The 17,911-nt window shown below is 27.8% G+C and overlaps 5 protein-coding genes across 7 annotated transcripts; 2 read left to right on the forward strand and 3 right to left on the reverse strand.

Moving 5' to 3' along the window:
• Window positions 1-143: 143 nt before the first annotated feature.
• mRpL34 (mitochondrial ribosomal protein L34) lies at window positions 144-683 on the reverse strand. The gene is made up of 2 exons (XM_069118736.1): window positions 473-683; window positions 144-392 (listed from the first exon to the last, which is right to left on the reverse strand). Exons 1-2 carry the CDS (start codon window positions 511-513, stop codon window positions 191-193), a joined length of 243 nt encoding a protein of 80 aa, XP_068974837.1. The 5' UTR covers window positions 514-683; the 3' UTR covers window positions 144-190.
• Window positions 684-1,111: 428 nt separating this feature from the next.
• Window positions 1,112-3,527, forward strand: LOC138182673 (proline-rich protein PRCC). Its single transcript, XM_069118707.1, has 3 exons — window positions 1,112-1,940; window positions 2,010-2,066; window positions 2,134-3,527. Exons 1-3 carry the CDS (start codon window positions 1,530-1,532, stop codon window positions 3,046-3,048), a joined length of 1,383 nt encoding a protein of 460 aa, XP_068974808.1. The 5' UTR covers window positions 1,112-1,529; the 3' UTR covers window positions 3,049-3,527.
• On the reverse strand, window positions 3,039-4,514 carry LOC138182654 (probable DNA double-strand break repair Rad50 ATPase). The gene is given in 3 exon segments (XM_081833748.1): window positions 3,039-3,593; window positions 3,596-3,890; window positions 4,491-4,514. Coding segments are annotated over 3 exon segments (747 nt in total). The 3' UTR covers window positions 3,039-3,165.
• Window positions 3,963-5,974, forward strand: endos (endosulfine alpha). Its single transcript, XM_069118734.1, has 3 exons — window positions 3,963-4,589; window positions 4,826-4,942; window positions 5,107-5,974. Exons 1-3 carry the CDS (start codon window positions 4,548-4,550, stop codon window positions 5,275-5,277), a joined length of 330 nt encoding a protein of 109 aa, XP_068974835.1. The 5' UTR covers window positions 3,963-4,547; the 3' UTR covers window positions 5,278-5,974.
• Window positions 5,975-6,293: 319 nt separating this feature from the next.
• bgm (acyl-CoA synthetase bubblegum family member 1) lies at window positions 6,294-17,767 on the reverse strand. 3 transcript variants are annotated; one of them, XM_069118704.1, is made up of 14 exons: window positions 17,611-17,767; window positions 16,789-16,955; window positions 11,975-12,042; window positions 11,791-11,842; window positions 10,539-10,737; window positions 10,331-10,465; window positions 10,053-10,248; window positions 9,875-9,976; window positions 9,655-9,801; window positions 8,505-8,977; window positions 7,911-8,125; window positions 7,684-7,835; window positions 7,489-7,614; window positions 6,294-7,399 (listed from the first exon to the last, which is right to left on the reverse strand). In XM_069118704.1, exons 3-14 carry the CDS (start codon window positions 12,035-12,037, stop codon window positions 7,205-7,207), a joined length of 2,055 nt encoding a protein of 684 aa, XP_068974805.1. In that variant the 5' UTR covers window positions 12,038-12,042; window positions 16,789-16,955; window positions 17,611-17,767; the 3' UTR covers window positions 6,294-7,204. The 3 variants fall into 3 exon arrangements, with proteins under 3 accessions (XP_068974805.1, XP_068974806.1, XP_068974804.1); XM_069118705.1 differs by lacking the exon at window positions 16,789-16,955 and having other exon boundaries at window positions 17,611-17,765; XM_069118703.1 differs by lacking the exons at window positions 16,789-16,955; window positions 17,611-17,767 and adding an exon at window positions 13,155-13,195.
• Between the last annotated feature and the right edge of the window lie 144 nt (window positions 17,768-17,911).

The raw sequence follows: 17,911 nt of genomic DNA on the forward strand, positions 1-17,911 counted from the left end.
TGTAAAATCATATTTCTTAATATAGTATTATATAATAAATAATATATAATATAGTATTTCTTAATATAATATTATATAGTATTATTATATATAGTATTCTAATATATTTATTAATAATATTTATTTTTTAATATATTTATTGTTTTAAGAAAACAATATAATTATTTAATAATGACTCAAAGTACAATATTTAATGACTAAGTACGTATTTGCCTTTCAATATCCTTCTCATAAGAATTTTCCGTCCACTTAAAGTTGACATCCTTGTATCCCATCCATGTCGTTTAATACGACGACGTTCATTAGGACGGGGAAAATGATACCTCATTCTAGTTCTACTCAATATAAGACTCCATGGATTGGTTATTATTGGACTCAACGATGCAAGCCGCCTGTAAAACAGTGTAACTAAGAAAAGCACACCGATTTACTTATATATTATTTTGATCAAATATACTGAATAACATCATACGGAAATGTTTGATATGCACTGGAGAATAAAGTGCCTATCATACTGTACAATTTTTTAAAGTAATTTTATACTTCAACTTATTATAACCACAAATTAGGTATTATTTGGACACCCAAGTCCTACCAGAGAGCGTTGTCTTCACACCTAAAAGTTATATGTGCTAAGGTCATTTGCTATGGAGGCAACTACGAATCGGTTCACATGATCGTGTTTCAAATTAATACATCATGTTTATGATTTTTCATAATGTAACATGTAATTGTAATTTATAACATGTTACAATACAAACAATGTAACATGTAATTTATTTGTAAAGCTAAAGTGACAAAGGAATCAATTTAACAACTGGGTTAAAAATCTAAATTTTTAGATAATTTTTAACGTTTTTAGTATAACCGTGGTATATAACCAGAGAGGAATCTGCTTTATGGTATAATTTTCAGCAGTTGCGAATTCTACCACTAGGTGATTTTTGCTTAGATATGCGAATACCGAGACGAGAAGTGGCTGCGGAATTACACGATGGCACAACAAACAAAGATGATTGCATCCATTTGTATCATATATATGTATATATAATGTATATACACGCAAGTTTAACTAGCAGTAGACAATAGCAGCAACCGCAACAATCACGTTTTGTTTATCTTTACTGACTCTCTCATTGGATGGAGTATAGTCGGCAACCAATAGTTGCAGCCGCAGCAATCACATTTTGTTTATGTTTACTGCTTCGGCTTGTTGTATAGATTATGACTACGATCACATAAACGATTACATTATATAATTATATGATCGTGAATTGTATCTCACTAGTGGTTGTAACGTTATAAAGTTTATTGTTTATTCTTAGCTGAATCAAGAACGTTGAAAACAACAAAAATAATAGAGAAATTTTGAGGCTATACCAGAGATCATCTCTGGCTATACATTGAATAAATTTATCTCATACCTTCTCATACATTGTATATCTATGTATATAATTATACAGTCATTAATATTTTTCTGAGGTTCTAATTCTAACGTATATGTTGCATCAAGCAGTGATTTTATTTATATGAACGATAATTCTTTTCACGTGAAAATGAGTCTCGTTGCATATGGAAGTAGCGATGAAAGTTCAGACGATGAAAGAAGTAATTGCAATACCGAAATCGAAAATAGAGTTACTCCAGAGGTTACAGTTTTGCACACAAATCACAAGTTATATCTACCTACTTCAGAACACAGTATATTTGCAGAAAAAGATGGTGAAAATAGTATTAACATAGAAATACCTAAGACAAGCGCATCATTAGAAAAAATACACTTTGATAAGTTACCTAAACCCAAAAGTATGATTACTGAAGCAAAGGATGTCACAGAAGAAGACGATATACCACTGAAAAAGGAAATTGAATTTAAATCTGAGAGACCAATAAAAAGGAATCGAGTTCCAGTTAAAATAACAGTGCCGTCTTTATCTGAAGTAAGATAAAATTTTATCTCTATGTACTTCTCTTATTTCTTGTGAATCGATACATTGTCTTAATTGCAGTTTAAAGATGTTGCAAAGGAAAATGAATTCAAATCCAATAAAGTTGAATCATCAAATGTGAGTATTATGTATGTATAAGAAATAGTTTGCAATGAATGAAATTAAAATTCATGTATAATTTCAGAAGGGTAGTAAACTTTTAGTATTGTTGCCACCACCTAAAGGAACTGAAGTCAGAAGTACCAATAATTTAGTACCTAGTGTTATTAATAAAGTTGTTAAAGAATCTAGTCAAATTACAGTTCAACCTAGCAAAGATACATATACAAAAAATTCAAATAGCAGAAAACTCATAAAACCCATTACAACAAAAAGTTCCATAAGTATAACTTATGATTCAAATTCTGACGATGAAGATGACACAACCATAGGCAGTGATAGTAATTCTGTTACAGATTTCTTTGCACTAACAACAGCTAATACTGTTTCATCTTCCACTTTACCAGATTCCTTGAATGTTGATGTAGAATTAAATAACTTTGATCTAGAATTTAAAAATAATTCCAAAGAAGATAACAATTTACCTAATTGTTCCACTGGTAATTCTGATATAGTTGTAACAGAAATGAGTATCAATAAATCTCAAAAGACATTAGTGAGTAACGTCATAAATTTACCAAGAGAAGAAATACTATTAAAAAATAAGACAGAAATAGGTCCAAAATTACCACTGCCTGAACAAGAATATAATGTAGATTCAGAAGGTAATGTGGCTTTTGATGATAAGGCTATCGAGTATCTCTGTGGAAAAAGAGGAGTGAAACGAAAATCTAAAGAAATTGAAGAAATAAATATTATAGAAATAAATGGAGAAGATATTAAACCTGATGAAAGGGAATGGTTAGTAAAAGCATTAACGGAAGAGCCTGTACAAAGACCAATATCTATGCAAGGTGGGGGAGTAAGTTCTCAGTCTAAAAAGAAACACCAAATAACATACTTAGCACATCAAGCTAAGGCAATGGAAATGGAATTGAAGAATCAATGGGCACAAAATAGGTTAACCAGAAAACAAACACAATCAAAATATGGTTTTTAAATATAGAAGACTTGTATTAGATATGTTTGTACATACAACATTTTTTCTTTGTTATTGTATAAAAGTGAAAAAGTTATAAAGTAAGATATTGATTAACAATACTGTTACACCTATCATTCATTTTGTTTTCTCCAAAAATGTGTTCTTTAAAGTTTCATATTCCTTTTTTTTAATTACAACTAGCGGTTTAGCTTGTAGTAAATTTGGTGGTAAATCTCTATATTAACTAAATTATTGATTAAGTTCTGCTAATTCATCTAACATTTCTAAATACCTATGATACTTATTTAATATTTTTTTGGGATAAAGATCTTCTACTTGCATATCTGCTAAGTTAGTTTCTAACTTTTCTGCAGTTTGCTGGTATTCTTTTAATTTTGTAAATAATGAAACATGGTTACAGCGAATATCCGCTTGCTCTTTCTGAGAATCCTCAATAATGCTTTCAAGTGAATTTACAGCCTCTTGCAAACAATTAAGTTTCCTTGAAAAAATAGTATATTTTCTAGAATGATCATCATATAATAACGCCAACTGTTTTTCTTTTCCTCTATTTTTTTCCTTTCACTCACTATATTCAGAGTAATAGCATCAAAATCACTTAGCTTTTCATATCTTAAAAGCAAGGCTATTTTTTGTAATCCTTCTTTGATGTCATTAAGCAAAGATTGTGATTCCAAGTTTAATTTATTCAATAATAATGATATCTCCTTCCTGAAAGCTATAGTTTCTTCGCTTGTTTCTAACATTACTTTTTGCAAAGGTTGTAGTAACAACTGTTCTTTTAGCGAAATAAGTTCTTCATGATATTTTGCGCTACAATTTTGCGTAAAAAATTCTATCTATTGTTTTTTAAGAGTTATTTATGATTACTATATGATGTGATAGTAGTTTCATTTTTATCAAACTTTAATAAGGCTCTAAAAAAATTTCATAAATATTATGCATTTTTACCTCACTGTTACACTTTTGTTATTTATTGATTATTCACAAATTTAACACGCATTTTCAAGAAAAGCGATTTAGTGAGATGAAATATTTATGTTAACCATTTTTATCGACCGCATTTTCCGCTTCGTAAATGCACATCTGCATCAAACTATTACCACATTTAATGACAATTCGCTTATATAAGCTGACGTGTGTATTTATAAATCCTTATTTAAATATTGATTATTATCGTCTGTACGTTATGAAAATTTACACCTAGATCAAACTCTGGTAACGGCTATCTAGAAATATATGACTGTATGCGAAATATTGTTGCTGCCTGTGTTGAGTCCACTTTCATTGACAGATATTTGTTTTCGGCGATGATAAAATTTCTAAAATTGTGAATAATTAAATTTTGTTGAACGAGAACGAGTTTTAATGTAAAAAATCGGCGTCTCTGCGCCATATGCTTTTATGCTATAGTGTTGAAATAAATATTTGACCGATACTTGTGTAATTCTAAAAGCCGTCATCATCAAAAAAGTGGTTAGAAACAGCAACCAACGATGAGCAACGATCAAGCAAATGAACTGTCTGAAACAGTTGAGGTATAATATTAAAATAAATAATAGTTTTCTATTTGTCTTGCGTTTAAATTATAATGCGATATTTATTATTTTAAATTATGTTCAAATTTGTTCCAGAAAATTTAAATGTTACAATATTTTGAAGATAATGCTTATTGTTAAAGCTAATGTTGTATCAATATTGTAATTTTACTGATTTTTACAATTATATCTATACACAATAACTATCAAAAAGTATAAAATAATTTTTGTTTCAGTTATCTTCAAATGATATTGAAAAAATAGAAGAAGCAAAATTAAGAGCAAAATTTCCAAATACTGGTCGCCCAATTAGTGGACATTCAGCATTTCTACAGAAGAGGCTAGCTAAAGGGGTATATATACATACATATATATAAATTAATTATTTAAACTTCTATGAGTTAATAAATAATTTTTTGATTAAAATGCTAAATAACTGTGGTATTATAATAAATATATCTATAATGCAAATTGGCATAAAGAAAATTTTCTAAGTTATATGTGAAAAAACTTTCAGCAAAAATATTTTGATTCTGGAGATTATCAAATGGCAAAACAAAAATATACAGCTAAGCCAAAACCAGCTGGTGTTCTGCCAACAGGTGATGCTATACCTACACCTGAAACTGTACCACAACGAAAGACATCTATTATCCAACAAAAATTTAATACAACAAGTACATCATAAGTTTTTGTAATGTTTTAAAAGTATCGTAACTCCAGTGATATATAATGCGATTATACACAATCCAAATTTTAAATGTTCAGTATCTTTATGTTTTGTAGATGGTATTATCTTAAAAGATTAGTTTTCATAATATTTTTTGAATGATTATTCATTATCAATACATTGCTTTTTAATACAATATATGTGTGCTATGAAAGCTTTTCTTAAAAGTTATATTTGAAGATATAGGGCACTTAAAAGAATAAAAATTGTAACAATTTATAACAATGTATCATGTGTCAAATATTATAATTCTGTTTTTTCATGTACTAAAGGTGTTAATACTTAGCAGTTTTTATGTTGTTTGTAAGTTGATTTTGAGGTCTAAATTAATCCTCATTGTATCTTAGATTCAAATACATAAATGTAGAGTTTCAAAATTTCCTATTAAAATAAGCAATGAAACTAATCCAAAATATGAGATTGATGATAAAAGATGATACTGTAAATGTAATCATTTGTATATGCAATAGAGTTTCAGAATGAAACATTATACAGACCTGCATTTCCAAAGTTGCTGTGATGTGCTTAATAGACTATATTCTTATAAGATGTCAAGTTATCATAAGAATCTGTATGTAGCATAAAAGAAACTTAAATATAATAGTTGTTTTGGTTATTGTAAACTACATTAGTAATATATTGTAATTTAAACTTTCTCATATTTATTTAGTTACCTATCCATTATTTTGGTAAAAAGAATGATTTAAATAATAGGTTTTTACACATTGACTAACATTAATTATTTTTCACATTTATATCAAAGCATATAGAAATCTAAATAATTTTATTTTGTTGTATAAATAATAAAATATATATTTAGTAATACATTTTTCTATATTTAAAACTAATTAATATAGTAAAATTTTAAAAAAGTGCACTTATATAAGATAATTTTATTATTACATCATCAATTAATTATAGCTTTTAGGTATATATTAAGAAATATTTTTATGATACATATATTAATAAGCACGTTGGAAAAAATTTGTATTCTTTTTATTCATTAATGTTTCAGCTAAATATAATAAATTGAACAAAAGTATCAATTATGTAATATTAAAAAGCTTTTAATACATACATTACTTATCTATTTTACTATATTATTTAAGTGTTATATCCCACATCTGCCAAATAAAATTTATATTTTTTTTATATCTTCATATTTTATATATATAGGTATTTAATGTAATAGTATTAAACTTATTTTAGATATATTCAATACCCACATACCATTATACTCATATGTATTTGAAGATATAAATATAATTTGATCTAAAAATTATTATTTACAGTAATGTAAAATAGGCACTTATTTTATTCTTAGCCACTTTTATCTATCCATTCTTTAATGGAATATCAAAAAACAATTAGAGTAAATTTTATTGTCACAGAGACAAATACATTGATAAGCAATAATTTAGTTTTAATAAATTACAAAATGTTTTATACCAAAAGTTTTTCTATCAAAACGTTTTATATAAAAGTTTATCTTAATTATACTATAATATATATATATATATATATATATATATATATATACTGAATATTTGTAAATACATTATACATGTATCTTATATTCAAATTTCAAAAAAATAATTTATGTCTACTTTCTTTATAGTTGTTATAAGAGAATAAGTATCTTATGGAAGTTTTAAAATTAAATTTTGTTTAAAATATTTAGTAATTAAGATTAATTCAAGTAACATATAAATTAGTAGTGAGAATATTACATTAAAATTTTCTAAATTGTGTAATTTCATAATTAATTTGAATATTAAAGCACTTTATGTAGGCATATTTTGACTTCTGTAACTTCTGTATTTATTTTAGAAATGTTTTTTCGTTTTTCCTTCTCTTAAGTAATAAATAGGACCTTTTTAAATATTTACTTATACATATCTTCTATCAAATTTTCATATTTTTTATAAACAACATTCCTTTTAAGTTTAAGCGTTGGTCCCAATTCTCCAGTGGCAAGTGAGAAATCCTTTGGTAAAATTTGGAACTTCTGTACTCTTTGTGCATTACTTATAGATTTCGTATTGGCTCTTTTAATTGCTTTATCAATTTCTTCATATACCTAAGAAAATGTAAAGTTCATAGATAATGTTCAATAAATAGCAAAATTTATTCTCAATTTACTAAAGCTTTTGGTATATACAAACTTACAAGAGGATCATGTGTTTTTAAAACATCGGAAATTGTTTTTGATGTACTTCCAATAAATTGTAACCATTTTAAAGTTTCTTCAGTGAAATCATCTGTTGGTTCACCAGTTTCAGTATTAACTTTAGTCTGAAATATATGCAAATTATATAAATAATAGTAATGTAAACATTATAATACTTAGAAATCTTATCTTACCTTTAAAGTAACTAATATGGTAAGATATTTTCGTTTGTCTCCAATCAATAAAGCATTGCTTAATGCAGGCAATTCAGCTAACACTAGCTCTTCTATATGAATTGGTGGTATATTTTCTCCACCAGCAGTAATAATTAATTCTTTTATTCTTCCTACATTCGGTACAAAAATATATTAAGACTAACATTGAGAAATTAAAAAGAATTTGTACTTTAAAATAAGTTTACCTGTAATATGTAAAAATCCATTTGAATCAATTTTCCCTAGATCACCGCTGTGTAACCATCTCTCTCCATCTAATGCTTCCCCTGTTTTCTCAGGTTCATTTAGATATCCCATAAATATGTGTCTTCCATACATACAAATTTCTCCTTCACCATTGCTGTCTGGATTATCTAATTTTGTCTTAAGTCCAGGAATAGTTCGACCAACAGAACCTAATCTGAATATCAAATAGATTAGAAAAAATCAATGTAGTAAATTATCAAAATTTAATTGGATATACATTTTTTTAAATCGGTCATTGTGAATGTGTCCAGAAGATGATAAAAAATATTTCAGACATGAATGAATAGTTTCAAAAGATATATAATTCAATGTTAGTCTTTTGTAGATAGATATGTAGAAGAATTCCTAAATTTAAAAAATTTGCTATATACGCAAACAACCTAGATTAAAAAGAAATTAATTTAAAAAATATCACCCAGACTCATCTAACTTCTATTTGAAATATTTTTCAGCATCAATATTTTCAGTTTCTATAATATTCACGGCAATCAATTTAAATAGGATATCGTGTACAAAAGTAATTAGGTATTTACTTGAAATGATCAGGTGCGCTTAAAATATGTCCACCGCTACATTCAGACATTCCATACACTTCAAGTATAGGGATGTCTAAACTTAAAAAATATTCTTTGATATGTGTACTTAAGGGGGCAGCTGCAGTAATGCAATGGTGGCATCTATCCAAACCAAGTGCTGTTTTTATTTTGTTAAAAATTAGCCATTTGGCAAAGATATAGCCCCAATGTTTGTGATCGTTACCATTCATTTTATTTACATTGTAATGATATCCTTGAGATGTTGCCCAAGAAACAATACATGTTTTAATAAATCCAGTATTAATTTCACTTTGCAGTTTAGAGTATATTTTCTCCCATACCCTTGGTACACCTACAAATATGGTAGGTCGTACCTCAAGTAAAGTATTAACTAAACTGCCTTTAAGAGCATTCTTGTCCGCGAAATGTAACGTGGCAACTGTATATATACAGTAATATATATCGATTACCTAGAATTATAAAAAAAATTATATAATTACAACATATACAGACTGTTTCACATAATTTAGTCAACCAACTAAGCGGCAATTCCATATGCAACAATATATCAAATACGAAGATATAGAATTTTTTTGTCCAAGGCTTTGTTTTTGAAAAAATCAAATTTGAAAATTTGTCCACCATTCTTGAACATAGCTAATTATTGATTAAGTATGAGTAATCAATCAGCAAGAAATTATTCTATACGTAAACATGAGTCAAATATATGTAGAATAAAATTTTTCCGTTAAAATTTTCGTTTTAAAGAAGATAGAGTTTGAACATGTTTAGTTAAGAATTGGCCTAGCACACGCGTATGATAAATTTTTCAAATTTACTTTTCTTAAAAACAAAAGATCTTGTAAAAAATTTTATTGCACTTCTTCAACTCATTTTCACATGTAGAATAACTTTCTGTCGATCATTTACTTTTGTCTAATCCAAAATTAGCCATGTTCAAATACACTTGATAAATGTTCAATCTCGATTTTCTCTAAAAGGGAGTCTTGGACAAAAAATTTCATGTTACATTTTCGTCTTATTTTTGCACGTAGAATCATCATTTACTCTTGACGTTATGCGAGATTGCCTGTATAATATAATATATAATTTTAAAACTTTAAAACAAAAAATTCAGATAATTTACCTGTGCTGCAACGTGAGATAAAGGTAAATAAGAGATTATATGTTCATAAGCGGGTTTAAATTTAAAAGTTCTATTCATAGATCGAACATTATGTATAAGATTGTCATGACTTAACATTACAGCCTTCGGATATCCAACTGTACCTGACTGTAAATAAAAGACATATTTGTTTTTATGGCACTTCGTAAAAGTATTCTCATAAAAAATTGATTTTTTGTACCGTGAAAACTAAAGTACAGCATTCATTCGTTGCAATTCTTTTCAGAATTTCGTTTAATTTGTCATCAGATTCTGCTTCTCCGATTTTTATTAAATCATTCCACTGTAAAGAAATTATTATTATTATTCACTTCATGATAATGAATTCGATATCATAGATTATAGATAAGATGATTTACGCTTAAAACGTCCTTTTCGTTCGGTGTGCCGGTGTATTGAATAATTGCTTTTAAATGAGGAAGATTGTGTCTTATTTGTAATATTTTTTCCAATTGTTTTGAATCTTCGACTACTACTATGTTCGCCTGACTAGTTTGAAGGCAATGTTGACATGCATCTGGAGTATTGGTTGTATATATTCCGACAGCAATTCCTCTAAATGAATTGCAAATTATGTATGAAATATTGAAATTAAATATTATAGATCTTCCTCAGAAACGTAGATATAGATATTTACCCTGCGTATATAGCACCGAGATTTGAAAACAACCATTCCGGGCTATTGAATCCTAGAATGCAAACCCCATGGAATCGTTCTAAACCGAATTTTAGGAAAGCCTTGGCCACGATTTTTATTTGATTTTCATACTCGCTAAACATATAAGGTGACGAAATGAATAATTCATGTGAAACACGTTTTGATACTTTCTCTATGGATTACTTACGTAAAAGTATATGTTTTTCTGTGACCAGTTTCATCAGGTGTTGCTGCTAGAGCGATATGATTAGGATATTTTCTAACTGTATTTGACAATAATCCAGGAATTGATATGGGATTAAAATCTTCGTTATTTAATTGTATTCGTACACGTCCGTCTATTTTTGTAGTCGTGAAACTATCAGCGGGCAAAATTTGATCAGGTCCTATAAAAATAGAATAAATGACATAAATAATAAATAATGATAACATAGAGGGTGTACCAGCTGAAGAAGGCCACTTAAATATGTCCTTTGTTCTTAATACCATAAAAAACGTCTGTAGTACGACTTAATTTGATGATTGATTAAATAATTTCCAAAGCAGAATATTATGGAAGAAAAATTGTTGTTCGCTTATTGTCATTTTTTTATGTACAAAACGTATATCTTTTTCTATTATATCTTGTAGCAGACGAGAAATTACATATAAATATGCCTGAATCATGACCTTCAGATGAGCTTGAGACAATGTTAGAATAGTATGTAAACTCACGATTCGAAATTTAAAATAAATTAAATGTTCCGAGTGATAGCTTTTTATTTTCAACGTTATTGATTTGTTCGAAGTTTTTAATTATCTCCACAAACGATAACAAACGATGGACTGTTGTGATCGGAAACTCGTTCTTTATACGTACAATCACATAACTTCCCTTACGCGTCGTTTTGCCTTATTATAAATGTAAATCAGTTCAACTCTTTCATGCTTTGAATAACTGGTCAGATTGAAAGTTTTATCGATACATTAACGATCGCTACTCAGATACCTAGAGAATGGATTTTGTTCATATCCGTCGATAAACATACATTAATAGTTGTCACCGAATATTCCTTTCAAAATGTAATAACATAAACCGTAAATTCACATACCATCCAATTATCGTTTTATAATTTCACCATCCTCTTAGTGTTCAAGGTTATCTGAAGATCATAATCCAAACATATTTAAATGCTTTTCTCGTTGCTTCTTAGATAAAAAATAATGGTAATCTCGAAAAAACAAAAAAAAAAAACAAAAAAAAAAGAAACGAACAAATCAAAAGCTTTCTCTTCCATGATGTTCCCCGTTAGAAATCATTTATATCTACAAACATTTTTCATGGCATTAAAAACAAAGACACAGAAATAATTAAGTAATTTCCTTCAACTAGGACACCCTGTATATATTATATTCGTATATTTAAAACTTTTTAATGTAGGAATCACACAGATACTCACCATCTAGACCAGTTTCGTTACTCGGATAATAGGAATCTTCACTGGCTATATCCTGTAATATTGAAAATACCATTCATAACAATATATCATTTTTCTTGTTTCACTGTGTAAAAATGGTATTAAAAATGAAAAATTAAATTAAAAATTTTCAGTTTGCTATTTGATCATTTTCTTACTGTCGTACCTTGTTGTTCATCGTAAATTCTTTTATTGTTTCATTTGTCTGGAGCGGCTGTACCGTATTCATGTTATCTAAAATGACATATTATATGTGTTATAATAGTGTATATGTGTTTGTTTTATAGTATGTATTGTATGAATGAATGCAGTGTGATTTTTTCAAATGCAATGACTAATTTAAATCGAAGATAATAATTATATACGATCGAACGATTTGAATGATTCAATCTCGTTACTATATTACTATACATTACGTATTATCATAAATTATAACACTAGCTACATTTCACGAATTTGTTATTGTCGGAAATCAAAACTATCCGAATATATTAAAATTATTGAAATGCGGTATGAATTTAATGTATCTTTCAACATCACGCAAAATTATTTCAAAATTATACGAAGTGCTCTGCACTAAACTTTGTACCAAAAAGTACAGAGTAATCTATAGATGGGTCATAATCTTTGACCTCACGATCTCAAAGCATTAAAAATCGTCAACTTAAATGAAAAATGTATATTATATTATGTATAACCAAATTTTTTATAGTTTAAATTCAACAAGTATAAATAATTGATGTAATATCAATATAGTATTCAAGAAGAAGCAAAGTAGACGCGGAAGGAAGTTTAATTTATGTAATTAAACCGCATCGTGTGAATACAAACAAAAGAAAAGAAAACTTTCGTGAACGCGATATTTTTGTATGCAATTTTCATTATTATGAATTGTTTGCTTATAGCCATTTGTATAATAATGCGAAGTTTCTCATAGGCCTTCAAAATATATTTTTAACATAACAGAATAACGATGTTGTAACTAGACTAAATGTGATATTTCTACCTACTTTTTTTAACTTTCTTCTGTCCTGTGTACTCTAGACATGAGATGATGTGAACAAAGTACACTTGATAAATATAACAGTAACAGTTACCCATATCGCGTACAGTAAGCGATAAATTACTTTTAAACGTCAGCGAAGTTTATTTTTTACATATATGTATATGTAGGTGGAATTTAGATCATACGTTTAGTATCATTACACTGTAATTTCTCATCAAGTGAAAATTCATCAAATTATCACTTTAGTGATAATTTATCAAATTAGTCGGAATATTCATATAGTTTATGTAAATTCTGTGTCCAATAGTTCATCTGTAATTAGTAAAACTCTAACAAATACCTTTAAAAAGTAGAATAACCATTTTAGATGAAATTTGAAGTTCACTGGCCTGCTGAAACTACAAAGGTATTGTTCGACTAGCGAAAATCAATAACAGAATATCGTACTGCCTTTCGGCGGTACATTTAATCTTGTTCTTGAATTTTTATATCTCAATCCCGATTTTTTAAACAACAAAATAATTTGTACTGCCACAAAAAAGCTTCAGCACAAGATTATATATTAACAACATTATTTCTTAATATATTCGTGGAATCTACTAACGCGAAATTGAGCGAAAATACAATTGAGGAGAAAAAATTCAAAGAATGTCGAAGGATTCAGCAATTGAGTGATTTATAATCGTTTTTAAATCCTTTTTTCTGATTTTATAAACGACATTGACCGTTGCGCTAAATGCATATCTAAAAACTAATAAAAATCACAAATAAGGTGACGAAGAATAAAAAAAAGTAATTGGACTTTATAACATATTACATAATTTCGTGTCTCGTAGCAAAAACAAGATGCTGTAAGAAAGAAGATTGAAAAACGAAATATTCATGCATCGTGTATCCATATCAATATTTCAATTTTATTTGCCGAATACTACTACGTAAGACACGAGAAGAAATCCCTGTTATTAGATGAAAAATAGAAACGACATGACATTGATAATTTCAGATTATGCAACAACAAATGATATTTCCCTGTTAATATGTAATTAAAGTCAAATTGCAACTTTAATATTTAATTAACTTCGGAAATGAACAATTTTATTCGGAATATAATTTTTTAGTATGTATGAAACTTAAAAAAATATCTCAAAACCGACATGATATTTATTATATGTTGTTCTTTCGAAATATATAATTAATTAAATTATGAATCTACAGAATTCTTTTTACCTATATCATTTATTTCTGATTCAAAGTTTAGAACAACAAATTTTCAATCTATTTTTACTTGCAGTCTGATTCTAAGTTTATATAAAATATTCTAATAGAGTTTTACGAAAAAGTAAGCATAATAATCGTCATATTAGTCATTATAATTATTCATTGTAATTAAAAGTTCATTAATTATAGGCGTCAAGTACAATCTGTCTGATAATAGTGTATCATAATAGTGTATTAACGACACACGATATCTTTACAAAAATTAATATATTTTTGATACGATTATCGATTACAGATACAGGTAGTGACCCCCATATTTTTCGACTGTGGTCTTAACCTCTTTGGTACCGATCAACGTCATATCGTTGTTAGCAACAGTTGCGAAAAGTGTCAACAACGATATATCGTTGCGTATGAGATGACGCCTTACTACTTGCATCGCGAGAGAACCTCATCTCAAAATAACTTTATAAAACGTTATAAATGGTTGAATTTTTCTGCAGAAGCCCTGTGTGAGATGTTCTACAAATTGAAAAAATTGTTTAGGGGTTTAACTTTTTGTTATATTCTGCGATGATTGATACCGAGATTGTGTATATGCTAATGCCGTAAGATAAAAATTCGACACGGGAGATTTGCTTAAAGCCTTAGTCACAGGTTGTAGATAATACTATTTAGAATAGAGTATCTTCTTATGTTTCACAAAATAATCTTGCATCGATAGGACGAGAATAAAATTTTTGGTGGGCCTGTGCGAAGATCACGCACAATTTGTAATCTGTGCAAAATTATAAATTATCTGTGTGAGTAATAATAAGTAAATATTACATATTTTCAATAGCCGGATAACTATAGATGTTTATAATAATATTAGAATGTTATTTCAGTGATGTTATACCAGCTTACTTGTTTTCGAGCAAGTAATCCTCCTGGCGCTTACCGTGCATCATGGGATTATCATTTAGTTTTGTGTTTTGATATTAGAAATTTTGTTACAAATAATTGAGAATGCAGTATTTATGTTTTACACTACGTGTTCTACATCAAACTATGATCAAACAATGATTCTTCTTATTTGCAAATACTGTTTATAAAAGAAAACTGATTTTTCCATTTTTCTTATTGATTTTGGATAAGTATTATTAGTATAATTTTCAACAAATATTGAAATACAATTGGCATTAATTTATTTTCCCTTTATTTCGTAATATGTTCCGTTTTGAATTTTGTAAATATCATTCTTACTATTTTTTATGATTTTTTTCTCAAACCTTACCAAATTACATCAAATTGGTTCGGTATTCTTTATTTAGGTACAATTCTTTCGGTCGGCGCAAAAAGTGTTAATAGACCACTTTAATAAGTTCTTAACCTTAAAATACGTTTTGCTTTCAATTTGTGCTTTATAATAGACCAAAAAAAATTATTAATGGGATATGCATTGGGTTTGGGACTGGGGCATTTGCACTAAGACAGCCAATCCAACACAGTGATACCGTTCTTCGTTTAGTAGCTTATTCATTTCAGAAAACTGTAATCTTTTTAATGATTAAACTGAGAGCACTATGTATATTTAGATTATCACATTCTCATCGTTATTAAACATCAATTTGCGTAAATATCGCCAGTAAGCTCTTATGAAGCTGTATAAAACTATTATTGAAATTTATAAATGACTAAACGTAAAAAGAAATAATGTTAACGTTATCGATATCTTTGTGATAGAAGTTTCCTTCTATCCCAACTCTCTTTCCCTGTGTTCCACTGGGAATAGTACCGTTAATCGTCAGTACAATCCGATTCATTTCAAAACAAGAAAGTGGGTCTATGAGCTCGAATAATTTATTTTATGAAATTACGAAAGAAATGAAAAAAGGTTATTAAGAGTAATTGTTAGTATTCAGTCAATGTAATGATAATGAGCTTTTACTAGTATTTTATCAACAAATTAGCAACTTTTATTTTAACGAGTAATTATACGTTATTATAAAAAATATTACAAAAGAATCGTAAAGATAGTCATTTAAATAAGGTATATAAACACATATATGTAGTATAACGTTTCACTACGTTCAGTGATGTTTATGTTTCATCGTTTTATTATTTATTCTATGACGTATACGATTTAGAGTAAATGACAATATTTGATAAACGCAGTTATTAAGCTTTTTCTATTGACGTTGAGATTCGTGATTGGTCGATTCCTCAACTAAATAAACATACGATCCCATTAATTTAACCAATCAACGGTTTATTGCAAAAGGATACGTTTCTTTTTGAATCAATAAAGCATATTTTTTTACCTCTTTCTAATACCTCTTGTAATATTAAAACGACTAAAAAAGAATTATAAAACGATTGAACATAACGAATCACTGGAAAGTGACAATCCGGAATTGCTGATCACGCTATATAAAACATACATTTACATACGTATATGTATATAGTGTATCGAAGTTAATAAACATCACATTCATATACATATCGTTTATGAATTTGTTATACTGCAGAATGCTTATTTCTCTTGTTCAATAAAATATGACCGTTAAATTGATTGATTATTTATTACACATTACATAGTAAATTCAAATAATTATTCAAATTCACAAATATTGAGATATATATATTTATAATAATTTTTACATTAAACTCCGTAAAATTACAAGATAAAAATGAAGATTTAAGTTCCCGTTCGAGTATAATATTGCGGTTGAATAATAAACTTTTCTATAAATCGCGTCAGCAGATGTGGTTACCTTGGTTCCTGGTTTCCTTCTGAGTGACAATTTTATAAGTTGACGAATATACAAAATATATTTGTATCTCTTGAGACTTCCACTAGATAACTCCGCACGGTACGAAAGTTCTTACGATACTGATGAAACTCTGAGTTTACCGCGCTAATCCACAGTCAACTTACGATCTGTATCATATGAAAATTTTACACTTGGAACCGACAATTACATAAAATTTTTTTACCATGTGGTAGGAATTTGAACTTTATATGGAAATGGAATCATAATTACTTGCACTTTGTACATGTTTCAATGAAACGTTTAAACATATTTTAAATAACGAATAATTGGATAAATCTTTCTTTTTCAAAAGATACAAATTCATCTTCAATGGAAAAATAAGATAACATTTTAGATTTTTCTTTTGCTATGTGCTATGGTTATTTGTAACAAACAAAATATTTTATTTCTTTGGGCATATCTTTTATTGAATTAAACAAATTATATGATTTTTTAAATTTTAAATATATTTGTACATGTATACATTAAAATATTAAGATTTTATGTTTAAGTATGACTATTTTATAATTTTTACAATTAATTATCTTATAGATGAAATACATTTGATTTTAGATTTGCTGAACAAATTAAAATGCGAAATTCAAATTCATATGTATTTGTTATTATATATCCATTTTATTAAATTTTAAAGAAACACGAACATTTAATAGTTAATTATGCTGAAATAAACTGTTTGAAATGATAGTACATATATATGTAGGCGCGCACAAAATTCTTCAAGTTATCTACATGCGCAGAAGATGGTATGTAATATGTACTTACATATAGGTTAAAGAATTTTGTTGCCTGTAAGGTTATTATTACTGATCACATAATCTTATTTCTCACAAAATCAAGTTTATAATTGTGGAACGTGATATTTTCATCGAACAATACAAAATGCCAGGAACACCGATGAAGGAAGAAAACGATACGTTACAGAAACTACAAATAACGGAACGCCCTCCGGTTGTAAACTGTGAGCCTGTTGTGCGAGAAATAACGCAAACCGATAGATTAAACAAAAAATTATTAGTATCCCTCTTAGAAAGAATGAATAAATCAAATGGTGAATTCGATAAAT

This window comes from Bombus flavifrons, chromosome 8 (assembly GCF_040668555.2).
Source record: "Bombus flavifrons isolate JBK064 chromosome 8, iyBomFlav1_principal, whole genome shotgun sequence".
NCBI lineage: Eukaryota > Metazoa > Arthropoda > Insecta > Hymenoptera > Apidae > Bombus > Bombus flavifrons.